The 26,326-nt window shown below is 46.5% G+C and overlaps 1 protein-coding gene and 1 long non-coding RNA gene across 2 annotated transcripts; one reads left to right on the top strand and one right to left on the bottom strand.

Moving 5' to 3' along the window:
* Positions 1–348: 348 nt before the first annotated feature.
* On the top strand, positions 349–17,367 carry ANKRD9 (ankyrin repeat domain 9). The gene is made up of 2 exons (XM_082275484.1): positions 349–493; positions 16,153–17,367. Exon 2 carries the CDS (start codon positions 16,214–16,216, stop codon positions 17,102–17,104), a length of 891 nt encoding a protein of 296 aa, XP_082131610.1. The 5' UTR covers positions 349–493; positions 16,153–16,213; the 3' UTR covers positions 17,105–17,367.
* Positions 17,368–21,623: 4,256 nt separating this feature from the next.
* Positions 21,624–24,535, bottom strand: LOC309543310. The gene is made up of 2 exons (XR_014224776.1): positions 23,756–24,535; positions 21,624–22,953 (listed from the first exon to the last, which is right to left on the bottom strand). It is a non-coding gene; the product is annotated as an uncharacterized lncRNA (long non-coding RNA).
* Between the last annotated feature and the right edge of the window lie 1,791 nt (positions 24,536–26,326).

Consider the following 26,326-nt stretch of genomic DNA (forward strand, 5'->3'; position numbering starts at 1 on the left):
GAGACATGTAATGCTGGGACTTGTAGTTCTATAATAAGCAGGCGGATGGAGACATGCCATGCTGGGACTTGTAGTTATACAATAAGCAGGAGGATAGAGACATGTCATGCTGGGACTTGTAGTTCTATAATAAGCAGGGGGGTGGAGACATTTCATGCTGGGACTTGTAGGATGAAAGCCCCGGATCAGGGGGTGACCCCCTCGGACACACACACACAGGGGACACCCCGCTATCACTTCCCAACAGCCTGAACTTTCTTGGAACTCCGCCAGCCGGTGACGTCATCACAGCGGAGAGAAAAAAAATGAAAAAGGAGAGGGCTCGTCTGTCCCCGGGGACCAATCAGAGCCGGGCGTGCCGGGAGGCGGCCAATCAGCGGCGGGCGGACAGTTCCGCGGACCTGACGACCTTCAGGACTCCGAGAATAAAAATGCTGATCGGAGACGGAGAAGGTTTGCTGGAGAGGAGCCGGGAGAGCGGCGACATGGACGGGTGAGTCCGGGCCTGACACGGGGCCCCTGACTGCACTGCAATGATTGGCTCACCCCCCCCCCTTCCATCTGTACTGCTGGGGGCCCCTGACTGCTCTGCAATGATTGGCTCACCCCTCTCCCATTTGTACTGCTGGGGGCCCCATCTACTGCAATGACAGATACACCCCCCCTCCCATCTGTACTGCTGGGGGCCCCTGACTGCACTGCAATGATTGGCTCACCCCTCTCCCATCTGTACTGCTGGGGGCCCCATCTACTGCAATGACCGATACACCCCCTCCCATCTGTACTGCTGGGGGCCCCATCTACTGCAATGACAGATACACCCCCCTCCCATCTGTACTGCTGGGGGCCCCATCTACTGCAATGACAGATACACCCCCCCTCCCATCTGTACTGCTGGGGGCCCCATCTACTGCAATGACAGATACACCCCCTCCCATCTGTACTGCTGGGGGCCCCTGACTGCACTGCAATGATTGGCTCACCCCTCTCCCATCTGTACTGCTGGGGGCCCCATCTACTGCAATGACCGATACACCCCCTCCCATCTGTACTGCTGGGGGCCCCATCTACTGCAATGACAGATACACCCCCTCCCATCTGTACTGCTGGGGGCCCCATCTACTGCAATGACAGATACAGCCCCCCTCCCATCTGTACTGCTGGGGCCCCTTCTACTGCAATAACAGATTTACCCCCCTCCCATTTGTACTGCTGGGGGCCCCATATACTGCAATGATAGATACCCCTCTCCCATCTGTACTGCTGGGGGCCCCATATACTGCAATGATAGATACACCCCCCTCCCATCTGTACCGCTGGGGGCCCCATCTACTGCAATGACAGATACACCGAGTCCCCCTCCCATCTGTACTGCTGGGGCCCCTTCTACTGCAATAACAGAATTACCCCCCTCCCATCTGTACTGCTAGGGACCCCATTTACTGCAATGATAGATACACCCCCCCCCCCTCCCATCTGTACTGCTCGGGCCCTTCTACTGCAATGACAGATTCATTCTCTGTACTGCTGGGGGCCCTTCTACTGCAATGACGGATTCATTCTCTACTGCTGGGGGCCCTTCTACTGCAATAACAGATTTACCCCCCTCCCATCTGTACTGCTAGGGACCCCATTTACTGCAATGATAGATACACCCCCCCCCCCCCTCCCATCTGTACTGCTCGGGCCCTTCTACTGCAATGACAGATTCATTCTCTGTACTGCTGGGGGCCCCATCTACTGCAATGACGGATTCATTCTCTACTGCTGGGGGCCCTTCTACTGCAATGACAGATTCATTCTCTGTACTGCTGGGGGCCCTTCTACTGCAATGACAGATTCATTCTCTGTACTGCTGGGGGCCCTTCTACTGCAATGACAGATTCATTCTCTGTACTGCTGGGGGCCCTTCTACTGCAATGCTGATGATTGCAGAATTCTCTCTATTAGTAAATCCCCATGCAGAAATCATTGATGGTGCATTGACAAGACCCTCTCCCCCTTCCCCCTCCCCATGTGCATTATTATGGGGGCCCTATAGATTATCCTTGGGTGTTGTATATGGACCCCCCTGTATGTGCTGTGTCATGATCAGCCTGCATGCTGTCTGTACTGCTGCTCCCTTCTGCATGGAGGATGTATCTGCAGGTATTGCACCCTTCCCTGACCAGCAATCTATAGACCTGTACAATGCCTGGCAGGGCTCTGACCCCTATAGAGCACAGTGTACACACTGATGATGGATGGCAGGGGGCTCCATTCACAGTCCTATAACACAAGGAGAAGGATCTTTATAGTAGCCATATGACTGTCATTTTCACATCTCATTGGACTCAACTGTCACTTTATTTTAAAGTCCATCTCCGGGAAAAGAACAATTGATCTCTTGGAGTGGGGTGGCCCCTGCACTGCGAGGGTTAAATGCACATCAGTTTTTACCACCCCCCCCCCCTCCCTAGCGGCCGGCGCAGTCTTCTACACCCCTTCATTCCAGCTGTAGACTGTTCTCGCGTCCATTGCAGGGCTTTGAGCTCTGACATCAGATGGTGCCAGGACGCAGGGGAGAAGAGGCTGTGGGGATCGCTCTGACATCAGAGGACCTGAGGGTGTCAGGGCGCGGGGGAGAAGAGGCTGTGGGGATCGCTCTGACATCAGAGGACCTGAGGGTGTCAGAAAGCAGGGGAGAAGAGTCTGTGGGGATCGCTCTGACATCAGAGAATCTGAGGGTGCCAGGACGCAGGGGAGAAGAGGCTGTGGGGATCGCTCTGACATCAGAGGACCTGAGGGTGTCAGGAAGCAGGGGAGAAGAGGCCGTGGGGATCGCTCTGACATCAGAAGATCTGAGGGTGCCAGGACGCAGGGGAGAAGAGGCTGTGGGGATCCCTCTGACATCAGAGGACCTGAGGGTGTCAGGATGCAGGAGAGAAGAGGCTGCAGGGATCACTCTGACATCAGAGGATCTGAGGGTGCCGGAACGCAGGGGAGAAGAGGCTGTGGGGATCGCTCTGACATCAGAGGATCTGAGGGTGCCAGGACGCAGGGGAGAAGAGGCTGTGGGAATCGCTCTGACATCAGAGGATCTGAGGGTGTCAGGACGCAGGGGAGAAGAGGCTGCGGGGATCACTCTGACATCAGAGGATCTGAGGGTGCCGGAAAGCAGGGGAGAAGAGGCTGTGGGAATCGCTCTGACATCAGAGGATCTGAGGGTGCGGGAAAGCAGGGGAGAAGAGGCTGTGGGGATCGCTCTGACAGAGGATCTGAGGGTGTCAGGACACAGGGGAGAAGAGGCTGCAGGGATCACTCTGACATCAGAGGATCCGAGGGTGCGGGAAAGCAGGGGAGAAGAGGCTGTGGGGATCGCTCTGACATCAGAGAATCTGAGGGTGCCAGGACGCAGGGGAGAAGAGGCTGTGGGGATCGCTCTGACATCAGAGGACCTGAGGGTGTCAGGATGCAGGGGAGAAGAGGATGTGGGGATCGTTCTGACATCAGAGGATCTGAGGGTGTCAGGATGCAGGGGAGAAGAGGCTGTGGGGATCGCTCTGACATCAGAGGATCTGAGGGTGCCAGGACGCAGGGGAAAAGAGGCTGTGGGGATCGCTCTGACATCAGAGGATCTGAGGGTGTCAGGATGCAGGGGAGAAGAGGCTGTGGGGATCGCTCTGAAATCAGAGGACCTGAGGGTGTCAGGATGCAGGGGAGAAGAGGCTGTGGGGATCGCTCTGACATCAGATCAGAGGATCTGAGGGTGCCAGGACGCAGGGGAGAAGAGGCTGTGGGGATCGCTCTGACATCAGAGGATCTGAGGGTGCCAGGATGCAGGGGAGAAGAGGCTGTGGGGATCGCTCTGACATCAGAGGATCTGAGGGTGCCGGAAAGCAGGGGAGAAGAGGCTGTGGGGATCGCTCTGACATCAGAGGATCTGAGGGTGCCAGGATGCAGGGGAGAAGAGGCTGTGGGGATCGCTCTGACATCAGAGGATCTGAGGGTGCGAGAAAGCAGGGGAGAAGAGGCTGTGGGGATCACTCTGACAGCCTGCAGAGGATTGGTTAAATAAAAGTGATGTTTGCAGCCCCTCATTACCTTTGCAATCAGGGGGTGGTAAACATAGGCAGTTAAAGTGGTTGTAAAGACTCAAGGTTTTTTTTTAGCCACCCCAATACCGGGCACTTTCACCCCCTTCCTTGCCCAGACCAATTTTCAGCTTTCAGTGCTGTTGCACCAATTGCGCGATCATGCAACACTGTACCGAAATTACATTTTTATAATTTTCTTCCCACAAATAGAGCTTTATTTTGGTGGTATTTAATCACCGCTGGGCTTTTACATTTTTGCTAAAAAATGAAAAAAGTCCAACATTTTTGAAGGAAAAAAAAAATGTTTTTCTTTTAGAAAATGTTGTAAATAAGTAATTTTTCTCCTTCACTGATGGGCAATGATGAGGTGGTAGGGATCGATCGATTATCGGCAAAGCCAATATATATCGGGGGCCGATCTGCACGCTTTCCCCGATATATGGGAATCAGCCCCGGAGGTGACCGATATTGCCCATATTTCGGGAAAGTGCTATACCGGAGTGATGTCTGCAGCTAGAGGCATCACCCCGGTACCGGTGTCCATAGCCGACGGTCGGCTGTCTTGTAATGACAACCAATGCGGCTGAGAAGCTGTCCGCTGTCATTACAAGGAGTGAGAGGGGACGTCCCTCCCCCCCCCCTCCCGCCACCTTCCGCAGCTCGCCCAGGTCTCCTGTCCCACCGGGAGACCCGGGTAACCAGCCTGCACGGCCGCCGAAGACCCCATCAAAGCCGCATTCGGCTCTGATCGGGTCTTAATGTAAAAACCTGGAAGTGATGTCATGACATCACTTCCAGGTACTCGGCGCCAGATTAAAAAAAATGACAGCATTCAAAACAGCCAAACTTGGCGTTTTGAATGCTTTTAAGTGCAGAGGAGGGGTTTGGGGTCTTTTAGACCCCCCAGATCCCTCCACAAGAGTACCTGTAAAAAAAAAAAAAAATAATAATAATAAATAAAAATTATTATTTTTTTTAATTTACGAAAAATATCGGCCGATACCGATATGCGATGACCAAAATATCGGTATTGGCAATAAAAAAACGATATCGGTTGATCACTATGAGGTGGCACTAATATGCAGCACTGATTGGTGGCACTAATGGGCACTGATAGGCTGCACAGATGGGCACTGATGAGGAGGCACTAATATGCAGCACTGATGGGCACTGATAGGTGGCACTAATATGCAGCACTAATGCTGCACAGATTGGCAATGATGAGGTGGCACTGATGAGGAGGCACTAATATGCAGCACTGATGGCCACTGATAGGTGGCAATAATATGCAGCACTGATAGGTGGCACTAATGGCACTGATAGCCTGCACAGATGGGCACTGATTGGTGGCACTGATGGGCACTGATAGGTGGCACGGATGGGCACTGATAGGCACTAATGGGTGGCACTGATGGGCAGGCACTAATAGGTACTCAAAATCAGCACTGATTGGTCTCAATGATGGGCACAGAGTGGCATCATTGATGGGCACTTTTGGGGCTGCATTATGATCAGTGCCCTGATTACCTATACATGTCACCGCTGTAAGAAAATGCCACTGATTGGCTCTCCTCAGCTCACACTCTGCCAGTGTGAGGTGAAGAGAGCCAATAAACAGCATCTCCTTGTTTGCATGTGACCGGCTGTAAATGGGGTGCGGTGCGCTTTTAAAAGTCCTGCATGCTGCATCATTGGTGAGTTTTTCAAAAGCGCACCAAAAATGCATCTCCATTTCCCGCAATGAATTGTGGTTTTTTGAGTCACATGTCCAAGTTTCACAGGTGCATTATTGGAGTCAGGAGTCCAGAAAAAGTGGCCTATGCGTCTTTACTGTGTTTTTTCAAGAGAGCAGTGTGAAAGCAGCCTAAGGGGAGACAGTAAACTTACAATACTAGAGGGTTAGGATGGCCTTGCCCGTGAGAGCTGACAATCTACAAGAGAATATTAAGGCTGGGTTCACACTTGTGTGATGCAGGAACCAGCTCAATTCCTGTGCAGGTTCCCGCATCGCACCTGAATCGTCGGCGGTTCACATTGAGATCTGCGAACCACTGCGGGTGTCAATGTAAAGTTAATGACACCCCCAGATCGGTTCGCAAATCACAGTGCGGACTGACAGGAAACTGCATAAATGTGAACACCCATGCGATCCAATTCCAGTGCGGACCAAAAAAGGGTCCTGCACCATTTTGTTGTGAATCCATGCGATTTCAGCCCTGCAGTTTGTATCGCACAGAGATCACTTGTGAGCCCCGTCCACATCGCTGCCTATTGCCGGCAATGACACTGTCCCAATCGGTGTGAGGCCGACTTTGCGGCGTCACACCGATTTCCAAAAGTAGTTCCTGCACTACTTTTGGCGACTTCGGGGGCGATTTCAGTAAACATCTGTGCATGAACCTGCACAGATTTCGTTCAAATCGCCCCCCCAACTCGCACTAAAATGCGGGTTTGAAGCTGAACTCGCACAATTACAAACCCCGCATTCAATGTGAACGAGCGCTTAAAGTATTTTGTTTTATCTGTCTGATAAATGCAATAAGAATAATTGTGGATCCTGCCAGAAATCCAGCGAGCTGATAGCGTCCTGTGCCCCTCACTTCTGCTGACCTCAGCCTTGTTCTCTGTGTGAACTACAAAACACCTTCTGAGATGAGGAGATGTCCTGTAGTCTTGTCCTAGAGTGACAACGCTTCTGCTTCATCCATGCAATGCAGTAAGTATTGTCACCTTAGGACAGGAAGTGGGTTACTGGCAGGATCAGCAGGTGAAATTACCTTAAAAAAGGAAAACGAATGCAGCCGCCACATCTCAGGACTGGTAGGCTGCAATTTATTACATGTTTGCTCTTTGGCTTTGATACGCTTTAGGTGTGACTGGCGCCTCCAGAGATGTTTCTATGTTTTATGATTATTGCAGTAAGAAGTGTGACCGATGTCAGTGTGTGTATATGGCCTGCTATAAATTATATACAATTATATTTATTATTATTATTATTATACAGAATTTATATAGCGCTGACAGTTTACGCAGCGCTTTACAACTTAAGGGTAGACAGTACAAATACAATACACTTTATTACAGTAGGAATCAGAACCTTGCTCGTTAGAGCTTACAATCTAATATTTATAATTATATAAGTGTGTAATGCGTTTGTGCAAGTCTTAGTGTATATTCGCCGCGCTAACGCACCCCACATTACCACGTAATACAATGTGCGTAAGGAATGTACAGTATCTCACAAAAGTAAGTACACCCCTCACATTTTTGTAAATATTTATTCTATCTTTTCATGTGACAACACTGAAGAAATTACACTTTGCTACAATGTAAGGTAGTAAGTGTACAGCTTGTATAACAGTGTAAATTTGCTGTCCCCTCAAAATAAGAACACACAGCCATTAATGTCTAAACCACTAGCAACAAAAGTGAGTACACCCCTAAGTGAAAATGGCCAAATTGGGCCCAATTAGCCATTTTCCCTCCCCGGTGTCATGTGACTCGTTAGTGTTACAAGGTCTCAGGTGTGAATGGGGAGCAGGTGTGCTAAATTTGGGGTTATCGCTCTCACTCTCTCATACTGGTCACTGGAAGTTCAATATGGCAGCTCATGGCAAAAACTCTCTGAGGATCTGAAAAAAAATTATTGTTGCTCTACATAAAGAGGACCTAGGCTATAAGAAGATTGCCAAGACCCTGAAACTGAACTGCAGCACAGTGTCCTAGACCATACAGCGGTTTAACAGGACAGGTTCCACTCAGGTCGACTAAAAAAGTTGAATACATGTGTTCAGCGTCATATCCAGAGGTTGTCTTTAGGAAATAGATGTATGACTGCTACCAGCATTGCTGCAGAGGTTGAAGGGGTGGGGGGGGTCAGCCTGTCAGTGCTCAGACCATACGCTGCACACTGCATCAAATTGGTCTGCATGGCTGTCATCCCAGAAGGAAGCCTCTTCTAAAGATGATGCACAAGAAAGCCTGCAAACAGTTTCCTGAAGACAAGCAGACTAAGGACATGGATTACTGGAACCATGTCCTGTGCTCTGATGAGACCAAGATAAATGTATTTGGTTCAGATGGTTTCAATCCTGTGTGGCGGCAACCAGGTGAGGAATACAAAGACAAGTGTGTCTTGTCTACAGTTAAGCATGGTGGTGGAGGTGTCTTGGCCTGGGGCTGCATGAGTGCTGTCGGCACTGGGAAGCTACAATTCATTGAGGGAACCATGAATGCCAACATGTACTGTGACATACTGAAGCAGAGCCTAATCCCCTCCCTTCGGAGACTGGGCCGCAGGGCAGTATTCCAACATAACGACCCCAAACACAACTCCAAGACGACCACTGCCTTGCTAAAGAAGCTGAGGGTAAAGGTGATGGACTGGCCAAGCATGTCTCCAGACCTAAACCATATTGAGCATCTGTGGGGCATCCTCAAACAGAAGGTGGAGGAGTGCAAGGTCTCTAACATCCACCAGCTCTGTGATGTCATCATGGAGGAGTGGAAGAGGACTCCAGTGGCAACCTGTGAAGCTCTGGTGAACTCCATGCCCAAGAGGGTTAAGGCATTGCTGGAAAATAATGGTGGCCACACAAAATATTGACACTTTGGGCCCAATTTTGGCATTTTCACTTAGGGGTGTACTCACTTTTGTTGCCAGTGGTTTAGACATTAATGGCTGTGTATTGAGTTATTTTGAAGGGACAGCAAATTTACACTGTTATACAAGCTGTACACTCACTAGTTTACATTGTAGCAAAGTGTCATTTCTTCAGCGTTGTCACATGAAAAGATAGAATAAAATATTGACAAAAATGTGAGGGGTGTACTCACTTCTGTGAGATACTGTATGTGAGCCATAACCAATTGCCGACCGTATAACTTACATATACGGCGGCAAAGTGACACTGCTGTGCCGAATCGCATACCTAGTAAGTGATCCAACACTCCCAGGTAGGGGGCGCTGTTTCGTCCTGCTGTGATCACACACAGCGAGAGCTGATCAGCAGGTACCGCAGACTCGATTTCCTCTGGCACCTGCCAATTGTTCTGTACAGAGGGAGAATGGCGGTCTGTCTATGTAAACAAGGCAGGTCGCCGTTCTGTCAGTAGGCAAGGCATGGATCCTGGGTTCCTGCCAAGCAGAGATAAGGATCAATGCCTTCCCATAGTAACAGCACCTCCCCCACAGTACACAAAATCACTAGCTAGGCACACGGCTAAAGTAGAACTATGGGAAAAACTTTTTTTTTTTTTCCATTTTGGATAGATTAAGGGAGGGTTATAACCCATGTCAGATTTTTTGTTCACCATCTGTATCCCAATACAAAGATTTCTCTTCACTTCCTGTCCCATAACCAAACAGGAAGTGAGGGGAAATCCCTGCAAATAAAGGGAATTCCTTGGGGACCTCCACCTCATTAGAAACAGCGCCCCCCTATGGAAGATTTCCATATTAAAATATGGGATTTTCTTTTACCTTCGATGATAATGGTAAACAGGACAAATAGGGAGGGGGAATCTCCCTAAAGGGGGCACAGAGAGCAATAAAAACTGACAGGGGTTCTAACCCTTCTCCACTCTTAAACAACTAAAATAAAAGTTTTGCCTTTAGTTATACTTTAACCCTTTTATCGCCTCTGATAACTTCTTCCCAGCCGGTTTCATCAGTACAGTGACAGTGCACATTTTTAGCACTGATCACTGTATTAGTGTCACTGGTCCCCAAAAAGTGTCAGTTAGTGTCTGACTGTCTGCCGCAGTATCGCAGTCCCACTATAAGTCGATAAACACCGCCATTACTAGTAAAACATTTTTTTAAAATAAATAAATAAAAATATCGCATAGTTTGTAGACGCTATAACTTTGCACAAGACAATCAATATAAGCTTATTGGGATGTTTTTTTTTTTACCAAAAATATGTAGCAGAATACAAATTAGCCTAAATTGATGAGGAAATTCGATTTTTACATTTTTTTTGTAGAATAGGTTTTATAGCAGAACGTAAAAAATATTGTTTTTTTTTCTTTTCCAAAGTTGTCGTTTTTTTTTTTTTGTTTATAGCGCAAAAAAAAAAAAAAAAAACGTAGAGATGATCAAATACCACCTTAAGAAAGCTCTATTTGTGGGGAAAAAGGGACATATATTTTTTTGGGTACAGCATCGCACGACCGCGCAATTGTCAGGTAAAGTAATGCAGTGCCGATTCGCAAAAAATGGCCTGGTCAGGAAGGGGGTAAATCTTCTGGATAAATTGTGTGTCAGGGAAATCTTATGTACTACTGTATATACATTCAGTACGTGCAGATTTCCTGTGATTGATCGCTAGAGCCAGTTCACATAGGCGCAACCCGACTTGCCGGGGCGACCTGTGAAGTCTATGCAGGTCTCTCCAGGTCGCCCCAAAGAAGCTCAGGACCCTTTTTCTAAGTCGGAGCGACTAGTGTCGCTCCTATTAGAATGGGTCTTGTGCTACTCTATGGCAGGCGACCCACGGCGACTTGTCAGGCGTGTGAACAGGGTCTTAGGCTCCATTCACACTTGTGCAACTTGTCATGAGACTTTGGATGCTAAAGTTGCATGACCCCATGTTTTTCAATGACAGCCATTAAAAATATTGGCGACTTAAAGTCACGGCGACTTGAAAAAGGTTCCTGCTCCAACTTTCTTGCAACTTGAGTGTCATGTAAACCCTCAGAAGTCACATGAAAGTCGCACCTGAATGTTATACATGCAACATTTGTGCAACAGTTTTCAATTATCATTGGATAAAGCCAAAGTCGAATACAAGCCGCACCCATCCAAAGTTGCATCACTGGACTTTGGAGTCGTACAAGTGTGAATGGAGCCTAAGGGCTGATCTAGGCTCCATTCATACTTGTACTAGTAGCACAGACTTTGGAGTGCAACTTTGGTGCAACTTTGGATGGGTGCAACTTGGATACGACAACTGTTGCATTGTATAACAATCATGTACAACTTTAAGCAACTTTTGAGGGTTAACATTGAAGTCTATGGCCCTCAAGTTGCATGAAAGTCAGACCAAAGTAGTGCAAGAACTACTACAGTATGAAGTTGCTGCAACTTTAAGTCGCACATATATGAATGGTTATCCTTGGAAAACATGGGGAATGACTTGGTATGCGACTTTGATGTCCAAAGTTGCATGACAAGTCGAACAAGTGTGAATGGAGCCTTTACACTACATACAGTCCAGTGCCTTTTTAATTCTGCATAAAAAACGCATGCACAGTGTCTTCCATGGATTCCAGTGGCACTGCAGTGCATTCCAGTGCAGTCAATAAGACCCCGTTCACACTAAATGCGGCTTTGAAATCACGCTACTTCAGCCACAATTTCAAATCTGTCTGTCAGTGCAATTTCATGTGCGACTTGCCGACATCTGTGCGACTCATGCGCAGATGTCTATGCAAGTCGCACATGAAATCGCCAAAAATAGTGCAGGGACCTTTTTCAAATCTGTGCCTGTTTTGAATGCTTCCATAGGCACAAATAGGGTGTCTCATGACAAGTCGCACTGGTGTGAATTGGGGCTAAAAGTAGAACATTTTGCATTTTTTTTCTGCATGGAACGCATCTGTAACGTGGCAAAACACTTCAAAAACGCACATGCCCTCAACTGAGATGAAAAAAAGGGGGGGGGGATGCACTGGAACGCATCAAAAACACACCAGAATGTATCAAAAACGCACATGCAGAAAAACCTCCGGAACGCAGAATTTGGGGTGTGAACTGGCCCGAAATGCCCTGCAAATACAGAAATATAACCTGCTGATCTCCCAGAAATGTCACTTTGTGTGTTGGCAGTCTGCGCATTTCTGTGGTCAGCCCTGCCCAGTTTTCTTTTGATGAACTAATGAAACCCTCCCCCTATCCCTTTTTCCACAACATAGACACACCTAACCGCCGGCGTCCGTTGTGGTAACGCACACACATTAATGTGCAATGCGTTAGGCGGTCGATTCATAACGAATGGTCTGGCAACTGACTTCAATGGCCCGGAAAACTGACCTGCAGTGCGCTACACCACGGGTGTACTGCTGACCTCCTCCAGCAGGGTGCGCTGGAGTGCCACTAAGAATGAGCCACACCGCAGTGCACTAAGGCCCTGTTCACACATACCACAGTGACCAGCGTTTTACTGTACTGAAAGAACGCAGGGCACCACAAGGGATCAAGGCTGCTACAGTGTGGTGCGTTGTGTTAATGCTGCATTTATGCATTTTAACGTTAATCAATGTAAATTTATTTGACCTGCAAACAACAAACAAACACAGGGGCGCACAGGCCTAGTGCATTATCCTTTGGTTGGTTTATTTAAAAGAAAAGATTAAAAATACTCACAAACGAGTTCTTGGTTAAAAGCATATCACATGAGGAACGCAATCCTCAGTCATGTAATCCGAGGGTAAGTTGTCCTTTGAGTTCGTAATGGCTAACGCGTTTCGAGGCTTAGCCTCTTCCTCAGAGCCTCTTTTATTTGACCGCTTCCATACCTTGCAAAATCCAGCATTCTTCTCCTTGTAACGCTCCTGCGTTTCTTATATGGTGTGGATTTTCAGCTGCAGAAATAATTCCACGTCAGTAGTCATGTAAGAGATATGCTGAGATACCATTCCCAACCTCAATGACTCATCATGTGTGGAAGGTCTTATTTCAGCCAGTAAATACACACAACTAGCAAGCTGGTTCCTAGAGTGACTTTATGTATGTGGTAACACAATGATGAAGGTTGAGGGATAGGTTGAGTGGAGGTGGTAGGTGATAGACACTTGAAGGTGAGACAGTAGCAGATGGATGCAGGAAGGTTTAGCAATGTTGTATGATAGCAGATGATAGAATAGCAGGTGGACATACAAAAGAGATCAACCCAGTGCAGAAAAGTAGCAGTAGTCTCAAGAGCTAGCAATCTAGTTTATGCAGATGTAATAAACAGTCTTTACTATGCAGAGCTAGATAGTGTAAGCTTAGTATAAGTTTATAGAGAATTCCCCTGCGGGGTACTTAGCACTATTAGCGATACAGCCGAAGGGTGGTTCAGGAGAGGCGGATGATCCAGTAGCGGGATACAGGGATCAGCGCAGCGAGGTTCCGTCAGCGAAGTAAGCTTGCAAGCATGGAAGCTTCAAGCAAGGTTAGCATCCAAGTAAGGGTGTTTGAATGAACACATGTGAGTGAGAGCCGACGCCTTAAATAGCCATCTAGTCCGGCGCTGAGTGATGACAGCTCCAGTCTTAAAGGTGTATGCGCACCTTTCCAAAAGTAAATGGTAGGGCGCATACACTTGTGGAAAGTGTAATTTAGGGTATCAAAGGTACCGGAACATTACACTCCTGCATGTAAAAATCATAATTTTTTTGCTCCAAAATTACCCAGAACCCCCAAACATTAAATATTTTTATTAGCAGAGACACTAGAGAATAAAATGGTGGTCATTGCAATTTTTTATGTCACACTGTATTTTGCACAGCAATTCATGAAAAACACTAACTATGTAACAGCGTTTAATAGCGTTTAGCAGCGTTTTTCGTTTTTACAGCTCAACAGCTTCTGCTCCTGGACACACAGGCTGTTGTTTTTTTTCTACTGCCCCGGAATGCTTATGCCTCCAAACGCCTCTGAAAGTTTATGTGTGCATGGACACATAGGATAACATGGAGGGGCGTTTAGAGGCAGTTCTAAAAAAAACGTCAGACGCCCCTAACAGCGGCTGTAAAAACGTTGTGTGTGCATGAGGCCTTATTATTCTGTTATCTGAGGTAAGAACTAGGAGGGCTCAATAGATCCATTGAGATAACACAGGAAACCTGCACAGGAGAGCTCTGACTTTCTAACAAAGGGGTTTTTCCCACTTATCGAACAGATTTAAGAAAACTCTTCCCATGGTATATTTAATAGAACAAAAGGAGAAGTTGATTGTTAGGGTTTGCATACATGGTAATGAAGAATATATACAGTGCCTTGCGAAAGTATTCGGCCCACTTGAACTTTGCAAACTTTTGCCACATTCCAGGCTTCAAACATAAAGATATAAAACTATTTTTTTGTGAAGAATCAACAACAAGTGGGACACAATCATGAAGTGGAATGAAATTTATTGGATATTTCAAACTTTGTTAACAAATAAAAAACGGAAAAATTGGGCATGCAAAATTATTCAGCCCCTTTACTTTCAGTGCAGCAAACTCTCTCCAGAAGTTCAGTGAGGATCTCTGAATGATCCAATGTTGACCTAAATGACTAATGATGATAAATAGAATCCACCTGTGTGTAATCAAGTCTCCGTATAAATGCACCTGCACTGTGATAGTCTCAGAGGTCCGTTTAAAGCGCAGAGAGCATCATGAAGAACAAGGAACACACCAGGCAGGTCCGAGATACTGTTGTGGAGAAGTTTAAAGCTAGATTTGGATACAAAAAGATTTCCCAAGCTTTAAACATCCCAAGGAGCACTGTGCAAGCGATAATATTGAAATGGAAGGAGTATCAGACCACTGCAAATCTACGAAGACCTGGCCGTCCCTCTAAACTTTCAGCTCATACAAGGAGAAGACTGATCAGAGATGCAGCCAAGAGGCCCATGATCACTCTGGATGAACTGCAGAGATCTACAGCTGAGGTGGGAGACTCTGTCCATAGGACAACAATCAGTCGTATACTGCACAAATCTGGCCTTTATGGAAGAGTGGCAAGAAGAAAGCCATTTCTTAAAGATATCCATAAAAAGTGTCATTTAAAGTTTGCCACAAGCCACCTGGGAGACACACCAAACATGTGGAAGAAGGTGCTCTGGTCAGATGAAACCAAAATCAAACTTTTTGGCAACAATGCAAAACATCATGTTTGGCGTAAAAGCCCCACAGCTCATCACCCTGAACACACCATCCCCCCTGTCAAACATGGTGGTGGCAGCATCATGGTTTGGGCCTGCTTTTCTTCAGCAGGGACAGGGAAGATGGTTAAAATTGATGGGAAGATGGATGGAGCCAAATACAGGACCATTCTGGAAGAAAACCTGATGGAGTCTGCAAAAGACCTGAGACTGGGACGGAGATTTGTCTTCCAACAAGACAATGATCCAAAACATAAAGCAAAATCTACAATGGAATGGTTCACAAATAAACATATCCAGGTGTTAGAATGGCCAAGTCAAAGTCCAGACCTGAATCCAATCGAGAATCTGTGGAAAGAACTGAAAACTGCTGTTCACAAACGTTCTCCATCCAACCTCACTGAGCTCGAGCTGTTTTGCAAGGAGGAATGGCCAAAAATTTCAGTCTCTCAATGTGCAAAACTGATAGAGACATACCCCAAGCGACTTACAGCTGTAATCGCAGCAAAAGGTGGCGCTACAAAGGATTAATTTAAGGGGGCTGAATAATTTTTGCATGCCCAATTTTTCAGTTTTTTATTTGTTAAAAAAGTTTGAAATATCCAATAAATTTCATTCCACTTCATGATTGTGTCCCATTTGTTGTTGATTCTTCACAAAAAATTATAGTTTTATATCTTTATGTTTGAAGCCTGAATTGTGGCAAAAGGTCGAAAAGTTCAAGGGGGCCGAATACTTTCGCAAAGCACTGTATAGTGTGGGAGTGTTGTATGCATGGCGCACTTTGTGGTGTATTTATAATAAATGACATATCTGATCTTCCATGAAACCGCATGTAAGTTTGTTCCCTATGAATGTTCTCAGGCTATGCTCTCTGTGAGGCTCCGGTCACACATGTTGCAGGCGCGGCGGCTTACAGCAGTTATAGGAGATTGTGTCGGGTGTCATTCTGTTCAGAGACGATTGGGGCTTTCGGACCAGTCCTACCAGAACCGGGTCACCATCCGGGAGCAGCACCAGTTTAAAGTGGACTTTACTGGAGGCACCTGGTAGGGCTGGAGACCCCCGCCTGCTGTCATTAGTATAAACTTTATTTGTATTTAGTGTATCCCTCCGCTGTTTTCTGTGCATGCAGTGGTATTGTATTGTATGCAGTGTTACTGTATATAGACGGTGCCAATATTTCTGTTTTTTCACCCAAATGTCCATTGTCTTTTTAGGAGGAGCGCCCCCTGTGTTCACTGATGTGTTCCCCCTGCAGCCAGAGCCCCAGACGCAGATATGCCGGGCGGTGTGCGTTGGGTGCCTTCCAACGATCCCTCTGACTACCAGTCGCAGAAACAATGCAAGAGGACATCATTTGCCTTCTACCAGGCGGTGCGGGACCTGCTGCCAGTCTGGGTGCTGGAGGACATGCGTCTGATGGAGGCCTTGCACTGGGAGGAGGGTGGCCGGGTCAGCTCCTACACCCCCTCCGAAGCTTTGCTCTATGCACTGGTCCATGACCACTTGGCCTATGCCCGTTACCTGCTAAGCCACTTTCCCCATGATGCCCTGGCCGTGCCCAGCAAAAGCTTCAGCTGCTGCCAGTCAGCGGCTCCCCATCTCAGCATGGCCGTACGCTACGACCGGGCACAGATCCTGCGTGAGATCCTGGTCACCCTGCGGACCTTTCCCCCATCCAACCGAGCTGCCTACCTCAACAGGCATGGGTGCCAGCGGGTGGAGATGGGCAAGACCCCTGTGCATCTGGCCTGCGAGCTGCAAAGAGCTGAGTGCCTGACCCTGCTGTTGGGGCATGGCGCTTGCCCCAACGCCAAGGACGCTAGCGGTGATACACCCATGGACTACCTGTTGCAGCTCATCCGCAGCAGCCCACAGGACATGCGCCTCAAGCGACTGTGCCTGGACTCGCTCCTTCTCTACATGCCCGGGGGGCTACCCCCTACTACCCGCCACAGACTGCAGGAGGACCGTGACGCCTGGCGGGAGGTGCTGGGACAGGAGCTGTACACCTGGCTGACCGGTGCCTCTCCCCCCAACCTCTTCACTTTATCTATGCAGAGCCTGCTCAGGGCTCTGCCTGCGAACAGATTCCCCGAGGCCCTGGAGGAGCTGCCCCTGCCCGATTTTCTGAGACCCCTGGCCTTAAAAAAGCAAATCCCAAAATAGGACCCTTGGATTGGACATGTGCCTGGACTGCGCATGCAGCAACCACTTACGTGGACGGTGTTGACATTACCCATGTCGTATTCTTTTACATTGTTATTTAACACTAATCGCATACTTTCCTTTAAAGGAAGAGCAAAACACCTGTGTGAGAAGCTGCTGATGGAAGCTGTCATCCCCCTGACTCACTAGTCCTTGGGCAGTGACATTATGAAATTATTACATGGAACAGAAGCTTCTGATGCAGGTATTTTGCTTTGTGAGGTTGCCTTTTTAATCTTTTTTTTTTTTTTTTTTTTTTTTTTTTAGAACTACAGGTATCAGCACAGCCTCACATTTTATCCTCATTGTGATTTCTATGGTGGTAATATTGCATTATTATAAACGTAGCTGCTCCTGCTCAAAAACTTTGTGACTGCAAGGCATGCTGAGACTAGTAGTTCCATCAAAGTTTGAAAGGCCTAATAGCTCTAGAGCAGTGGTCTCCAGACTGCAGCCATTTGCTTGCCTTTATCTGGCCCTTAGGGCGCTATTACTCTCAGTGACACCAACAATGAGGTATCATTTCTTACATTGACACCACCAACAGGGCACTTTTCCTCCCGCTGACACCAACAGGGCACTATTCTTCCCGCTGACACCAACAGGGCACTATTCCTCCCACTGACACCAACAACAGGGCACTATTCCTCCCACTGACACCAACAACAGGGCACTATTCTTCCCACTGACACCAACAACAGGGCACTATTCCTCCCACTGACACCAACAACAGGGCACTATTCTTCCCGCTGACACCAACAGGGCACTATTCCTCCCGCTGACACCGACAGGGCACTATTCCTCCCACTGACACCAACAACAGGGCACTATTCTTCCCACTGACACCAACAACAGGGCACTATTCCTCCCACTGACACCAACAACAGGGCACTATTCTTCCCGCTGACACCAACAGGACACTATTCCTCCCGCTGACACCGACAGGGCACTATTCCTCCCGCTGACACCAACAGGACACTATTCTTCCCACTGACACCAACAACAGGTCACTATTCCTCCCACTGATACTAACAGGGCACTATTCCTGCCACTGACACCAACAGGGCACTATTCCTCCCACAGACAAAAACAACAGGGCACTATTCCTCCTACTAACACCAACAAACGGGCACTATTCCTCCCACTGACACCAACAACCGGGCACTATTCCTCCCACTGACACCAACAGGGCACTATTCTTCATGCTGACACCAACAGGGCACTATTCCTCCCGCTGACCCCAGCAAGACACTATTCTTCCCACTGACTCTCAACAAGCAGGAACTATTCCTCCCACTGACACCAACAGGGCACTATTCCCGCCACTGACAAAAACAACAGGTCACTTTTCCTCCCACTGGTTCCACCAACAGGACACTGTTCCTCCCACTGACACCAACAGGGCACTATTCCTCCCACTGACACCAACAGGGCACTATTCCTCCCACTGACAAAAACAACAGGACACTATTCCTCCTACTAACACCAACAACCGGGCACTTTTCCTCCCACTGACAAAAACAACAGGGCACTATTCCTCCCGCTGACACCAAAAGGGCACTATTCCTCCCACTGACACCAACAGGGCACTCTTCCTGCCACTGACAAAAACAACAGGGCACTTTTCCTCCCACTGACGCCAACAGGGCACTATTCCTCCCACTGACAAAAACAATAGGGCACTATTCCTCCTACTGACACCAACAACAGGGCACTATTCCTCCCGCTGACACCAACAACAGGACACTATTCCTCCCGGTGACACCAACAACAGGACACTATTCCTCCCGGTGACACCAACAACAGGACACTATTCCTCCCGCTGACAAAAACAACAGGATACTTTACCTCCCACTGGCACCACCAACAGGGCACTGTTCCTCCCACTGACACCAACAGGAAGCTATTCCTCCCACTGGCACCAACGATGGGGCACTCACTATTCCTTCCCCTAATATCAAAGTTGTGGCGCTGTTTTCTCAGTGGGTGCAGTCCGGTCCCCCCTAAAGTTTGAACGACAGTAAACTGGCTTTTTGTTAAGAAAGTTTGGAGACCCCCTGCTCTAGAGCATCTGCAGATCTACAAGTATCAGCAGTCTGTAGGGCTCCACACACACAAGAAAATCTGATTGTACAATCTCTTTTACCAGCAACTATGTAGTCTGATTGATTGGGGACAGATTTATTGGGTAGTTTAGGTGAGTCCTCATATTACATAGTTTTAGTAAATCTGAAGTTGATTGTATAGAGATTGTATGGTCCAGAATGTAACATGTATGGTGAGCTTTGGTTTTGGATAGAGTAATGAGTGGTCAGATCCCCTTGACGTATTTTTTTTTTTTTGGCTGTCTGTGTCCTGTTGCGGGATATCCCTCACTTCCAGTCCAGCAGACACAACAGGAAGTGAGAAGAAATCCTTTTTCAAGAGAGGGGAAAAGTTGTCCCTATTTAAGGGTTTCCCGTCACTTCCTGTATGATGGATTTTCAATCAAGAGACAATGATCACCAGGACAAACGAATGGTGTAATGTCCACAGACAGCAATACAACCAGACAGGGATTCTCGCCCTTTCATGCTGTATCCAAAACTAAAAAAAAAAAAACATCTTTGGTTTTTAATATATTTTAAAGCTGAGGTGCAAAATAGCCAATCAGATTGCAGATTTTTTTTTTTTTTTTAATCTTAAGCTTGAAAAGCATCTGATTGGCTGCCATGGCAAAACACACTTTTCTTGCAGCTTTATGAGACCATTGAGGTGTTCCATTTTTGCAGAATGTATTTTTACACTGGATAATAATTCAGACAGGGTGGCACTGTAGACCACAAATGTATTGTACAGATTGTATTGCTGAGGGCACTATGAGGTGTATTTATAGAGCTGTTTGCCCTGTAAAAATACATGTACAAAATGGGCAAAAATGAATGTTATCTTCTCTCAAGGCCAAATGTTATTCTTCATACAGAATAAAGTGAACCAGGAAAATACTGCATTATGGCCACTAGATGGAGCTGATGATAATAGAAAATAAATACTTATCTACTATAATTGTCAGCTCCATCTAGTGGCCATAATGTGTTATATTCCTGATTCACTCTATTCTATATCAAGGATAACAGTCAACTTGGAAAGAAAAAATCTAATAACTTTAGCATTTGCCCTATTAGCACAGAATCAATGTACAATGTTTCACAGGATGAAGAGCTCAGCTCATTTTTCATATATACACCCCTTAGTTTTCATTCCATCTGCCTCTCTGCTTCACAGACAGAAGACACGGTAACGAGGGAGGTGTAATACCAATTATTTTTATGACAGTCACTCTCATTGCAGTGGACTGCAGAGGCCTGGGACAAGGCAAAGCTTTCTGCATATTATTTTATTCCACCGCACTATTGCGTTCTGTCATAGCTTAATCAACGCATTTAACATGAAGCGGCCCTGTTTGAGGCAGAAGTAATAAACCACCTCCTTCCCGCTAGTACCTTCATTGTGCTCCCCTGCCATTTTGTTGGCGTCCTCAAAATTGTTGGTACTTAGGCCCTGTTCACACTTGTGCGACTTGTCCTGCGATTTGGGACTGCAAAATGGCATGACAAGTCATTCTCCATTATTTCCAATGAGTACCGTTCATATCTGTGCAACTTGAAGTCGCACCGACTTCAAAGTAGTCCCTGCACTACTTTGGCCTGATTTGGGTGCATTTTGAGGTCCAAAGACATAGGCATTGCTTCAAGCCCAGTCAATATCCCGTCAAAATTGCGGCAACAAAGTCGCGGTAAAATCGTGTGACTTTTAAGTCCCACAAGTGTGAAAGGGGCCTTAGGGGTATGGGGGAGCATGTGACCTTCTCCCTTTCCACCAAGAAAACAGGACACGGGCCTGAGTGGGCAATCACCATTCCCCAACACCAGGGGAGGGAAAAGAAGGAGCTCCTTATCCCTGTGTAAGCTCTGATATGGAGCTTACACAGGAATCAGACTCAGTGCTCTGCTCAGGCCGGGGGAGCGCAGTGAAGGAACGTATCAGTGGGTGATATAAGAGAGGCGAATGGAGGAAAACACAGTGCCCTGGTCAGTGTTCGTTAATTGCTACTTACTTTGCACTCAAAAGATATTTTTGAGTTTTTATTCTTCGGGATGAAACTTTACTTTGTACAGCTAATTTTTTTTTATGTAAAATAAAGGGCTACTGTTTTGTTATAGAAACCACTGGCTGAGTACAAAAAAGGGAAACACGCAACTGACATGGCGGCCCTCTTCCCTTAGGCCACGGCCTGGTGGCCTGTCAGCGGTGGATAATGTAATATTGGCTAAAGGATAATGGGGGACATTTCTAACACTTGTGCAGGCTGAAATATAGACCACTAAACATTGAAAATCACACAGTTGTAAAATAAAAAATAGACAGCTAAACTGTGAAAATCACGAAGTGCTAAAATATTACGCAGAAGTTGTCTTGTGTTCAGACTGAACAGTGTTGCTTAATGTTCCCTATTCAGCCGAACGTACCATAGTAACTGAAATAGAAACTGCATTGCCCATAGCAGCCAAGGAAAATTTGCCTTAACTGTCGCTAGTCAAGAAGCTCATTGGTTGCTATGGGCAACACGGACAGCTCCTCATTCAGGCATTTTCATATATAAGGCTTGTTTTATCATGGAGTCTAGGTTTATTTAGTAATGGTGCATTTAAAAACGGATGAGCTGTGCAAGAAGATTAATTTTACTTCAGAAAACGGAGGGCCTGTCATCTGAGTGCAGACAATTTGTTGTCTGAACCAACCGTTTTAGACCTAATGAACGTGTCCCAAAGCAGAACTGTGTGCGTTACTTCACTAAACACAGGCAAAGGATTTGTGTTGGCGGCCATTTTGTTTTCTAAAAAATTAATTATGACGATCATTTTGTGTAAGCGTTCACAAGGCTGCAGCCTGTTAGTGCACTGGCTCGATATCATTAGTCCCCTCATACTAAATATCATCACTGCTGAAGATGGCTTCCTCCGTTTTGGTCGGTCATTGTGAGCGTTTATGAGGCTGTGGCCTGTAAATTCACTTAAGAGCTTGCCTTAACTTCATTATCCTAATAAATAGCACTTGTGAAGATGGCTTCCTCCGCTTTCTGTGGTCAGGGTGAGTGTTCACATGGCTGCGACCTGTATATTTATTAAGGGCCTGGCTCAATGTCTTAATATATAGCCCTTCTGGAGATGGCTTCCTCCATTTTTCACAGCCAGAGTAGGCTTTCATGAGACTGCTGCCTGTAAATTCACTTGACAGAATGGTTAAATTTCATTAGTCCCTTCATACTAACTGATAGCACTCTTGAAGTTTGTTTTCTCCATCTTGTGCAGCCAGAGTGAGCATTCATGAGGCTGCGGCCTGTAAATTAATTGAGGGCCTGCCTGCCTTGACTTCATTAGTCCCCACAAACAAATAGCACTCTTCAAGATGGCTCCCTTCATTTTGTGGAGTCACAGTGAGCAGTCCTGAAGCTGCAGCCTGTAAATTAGCTTGAGAGCCTGGCTAAATTGTATTAGTCCCCTCATACAAAATACCAGTACTCTTTAAGATGGGTTCCTCCATTTTGTGATGTCAGAGTGAGCATTCACGAGGCTGCGGCCTGTAAATTCACTTGAAAGCCTGGCTAAACTTTCTTAGTCCCCTCATATTAAATAATAGTACTCTTTAAGATGGTTTCCTACATTTTGTGCAGCCAGAGTAAGCGTTCATGAGGCTGCGGCCTGTAAATTCACTTGAGAGCCTGGCTAAATTTTCTTAGTCCCCTCATATTAAATAATAATACTCCATAGCTCCCAACTGTGCCTGATTTCGAGGGACTGTCCCTGATTTGGAACAAAGTCCCTCTTTCCTCCTCATTTCTCCCTCATTTTGGTCTGATCTATATAGTTGTATATAAAATGCACTACTTCTCTATCAAAAAGTGTTTCCCAGTGCTAAACCTTTCATCCAATTTCTAAATTGCTGCATTTGTACATTTCAGAAGCCAATATAAAGGAATAGCAGTGGTAAAAAAGCACTTGTGGGTCTAACCAATCATTTTTTAGTACAAATCTCCTTTAAAGCGGTTGTAAACCCGAAAATGAAGGGAAAAAAAAAAACCTGCAAGACAAAGCCATAATGAGCTAGTATGCATCGCATACTAGCTCATTATGTATAACTTACCTTAGAACGAAGCCCCGACACGGACCCCGGGACATCGCTGCGGGCGCCGCCATGATCCCTCGGCGTCTCTTCCGGGTTCGGCGGCTCCGGCGCTGTGATTGGCCGGAGCCGCGATGACGTCACTCCCGCGCATGCGCGCGGGAGTGATTTTCCAGCAAGCTGCCGGCTAGGAAAACTGAAGGTCCCCCCGGACCTTCAGAGTGCATGCGCCGCTCGCGTGAGCGGCTGCATGCACTGCAAATATCTCCTAAACCGTGCCGGTTTAGGAGATATTAATTATACCTACAGGTAAGCCTTATTGTAGGCTTACCTGTAGGTAAAAGTGTCAAAAAGCGGGATACTACCGCTTTAAGAGGGTGTCCTATGCCTACATACTTTTACTAGTTGGTGTCCCTCATTCCCATTTCAGAAAGTTGGGAGGTATGGTACTCTTTAAGATGGCTTCCTCAATTTTGTGCTGCCAGAGTGAGCATTTGCGAGGCTGCGGCCTGTAAATTCACTCGAGGGCCTGGTTTGATGGCAATAGTCCCCTCATAATAAATAATAACACTTCTAAAGATGGCTTCATCCATTTTGTGCAGCCAGAGTGAGCCTTCATTAGGCTGCAGCCTGTAATTTCACTTCCATTAAGTTCCATTAGTCCCCTGATACTAATTACTATCACTCTTGAAGATGGCTCCCTCCATTTTGTGTAGTTTCTTCACAGCTTCACCCCTTTTTGCAGAGCACCCATGAAAAAGTCTCAGGTTATGATATCATTTGCACTACTTCATATCGGTGCGTTTCATGTAGCAGAATTTGGACCTTGTGTATTAAATCTGAGGGGGGAGTGGAATTGTCTGCATCGTTCTTGGCAACCAGTCAGCTTTCATCAGCCATTTTCTAGTGAAGCTTAAAAATGAAAACTAGCACCTGGTCGGTTGCCATGAGTGACGCCATATTTTCCACTCTTCCCTCCAGCTGAAAAGCACTGGGCCTGCCATTCTTTAAAGCAGGGTGTAGATATTACCGGAAATGCAATGTACCAATAAGCACTTTACAGAAAGTACAATACGATGGATATTATATATATATTGGGGTGTGTGTAAATATACATGTCGCGTGCCTGAAGCTGATCTCCGTTTACCTCAGATTTTTATTTTCCGGTACTGTATGTACTTTTTATGTATAACAAATTTTATTTATTTCTCATCTTTGTTATGCTGAACAATAAAATTGTACTGCGATGTTCTGTGTTTTTTTCAGGCCTAGAAAAAAATCTTTACCATTGCAAATTAAGAATATTATTCCTGCCAAAACATATGGAAAGACAGGCTAAACTCCTAGGACGTTGCTAAGTGGGGTCTAGCTGTTACTGCTCTCCTTCGCCATTACAAAAGTGCGGTCTCAAACTTTGAGCTCAGAGCTACTGCATCAGGGAAGAGAAAGAAGAGCATGTGGGGAGGTTTGAATAAGGGAAGGAGCTTGCTTCTGTGATAGCGAAGGTGAACAATGATAGCTAGGCCTTGCTTAGCAACGTCCTGGGGGTTTTCAAGTCAGGCTTCATGAGGTACATACACGGCCTACAGCTATAGCAAGGGCATTATTCAGTATTGGTCAGAGCTGCACAGTTTTAACCCCTTGATGCCGACCTCACACAAATATGTGGTCCCACTAGACTGGGCTTTTTTCCGTGGGGCCGTATATTTGCGTAGCATGGCGCAGATCCAGCACAGAGCTCTGGGTCCCGTGCTAACATTCGGGAGCCAGAACACCCAATTTCGGGTCACCTGATCGCTGTGATAGCCTCTGATTAGCTACCACAGTGATCAGACATTGTGAAGCCCTCCCCCATGTTTTCTCTCTCTGTGAATGGAGGAGAGATACATCGTATCTCTCTCTTTCTTTGCAGAGAGAAAAAATGCTTAAAGTGCTTAAAAAAAAATAAAATTAAAAAAAAAAAAAACCTAGATCAAGGTTTGCTCTAGGTCAGTGTTTGGGTCTAGGGATGGGCATGTTTGGGATCGTAGTCCTAACAATCCCGCCAGGAAGCCATCACTGCACACTGCCAATCATAGGCAGTGAGGCATTTCCTGGCCCGCAGCTGCACATCCAGACGCCCTAACTAGGCTGCTCATGATTGGCAGTGTGCATTGACAGCTTCCTGGTGCGATTGCTCAGGTGGGTTGGGACTAGGATCCAAACACGCCTGAGCCCATCTCTATTTGGGTCAGGGTCAGTATTTTTTTTTGGACAGGATTTATTTTTTATTTTTTCAATCAGTGTGTTTTAAGTAGGATAAAAGAAAAAGCAAAATGCGCACTATTGTTTCTGTTTGTTTTTTTTTCTTCACTATTTAGGGCCAGTTTTCCTTTGATAATAAAAAAAAAAAATCAGGAGATATCCATTCCCATTTACCACCAAATGAAAGCCCAATTTGTCCTGAAAAAGCAAGGTATAATCCACTTGGATGCACAAAGTAATTGCGATAATATGTATGGTTTTACTAACACAAGTCAAAGTTGCAAAATTGTGCTGAGGCATTAGGATTTGTTTTACCCTTATGCCTCGTACACACGCAATGATGATCGGCCGACTTTTGTCCAGTGTTGTTGTGTTGGTTGAAATGTGCTCTACACTGCACACAAATTTTCTCGGCCAACAAAAATCTACTTCAGAAGTGATGTCATGTGATGGTTTACTTTCCGTGTGTTTTTTCTTCTCTGAGCATGCCCAGTCTTGCTCATCAGATTTTTGTCTGCCGAAATCTGTACCGACTGACGGAAAATTGGCCGCTGTGGTGACAGCCAACAAAAATTTTATAGCCTGCACACCAGATTTTTTTCAGCCGAAAAGTCGGAGTCAGTTGTCGGAAGCATCATACTAACAAGCCGAAAAACGGGCGATCGGACGTTAGCTGAAAATTCACGGCCAACTATCGACGCGTGTGTACGGGGCATTAGGGTAGACATGAAGGGTAAATCTTAGGGTTAATCTTTGCACATCCCTTATCTGCATATG

Source organism: Pelophylax lessonae (assembly GCF_965119305.1).
Source record: "Pelophylax lessonae genome assembly, chromosome: 13".
NCBI lineage: Eukaryota > Metazoa > Chordata > Amphibia > Anura > Ranidae > Pelophylax > Pelophylax lessonae.

Excerpts from the sequence above, each read along its gene's own strand:
- ANKRD9 (XM_082275484.1), top strand. The coding sequence starts at position 16,214 with ATGCCGGGCGGTGTGCGTTGGGTGCCTTCCAACGATCCCTCTGACTAC.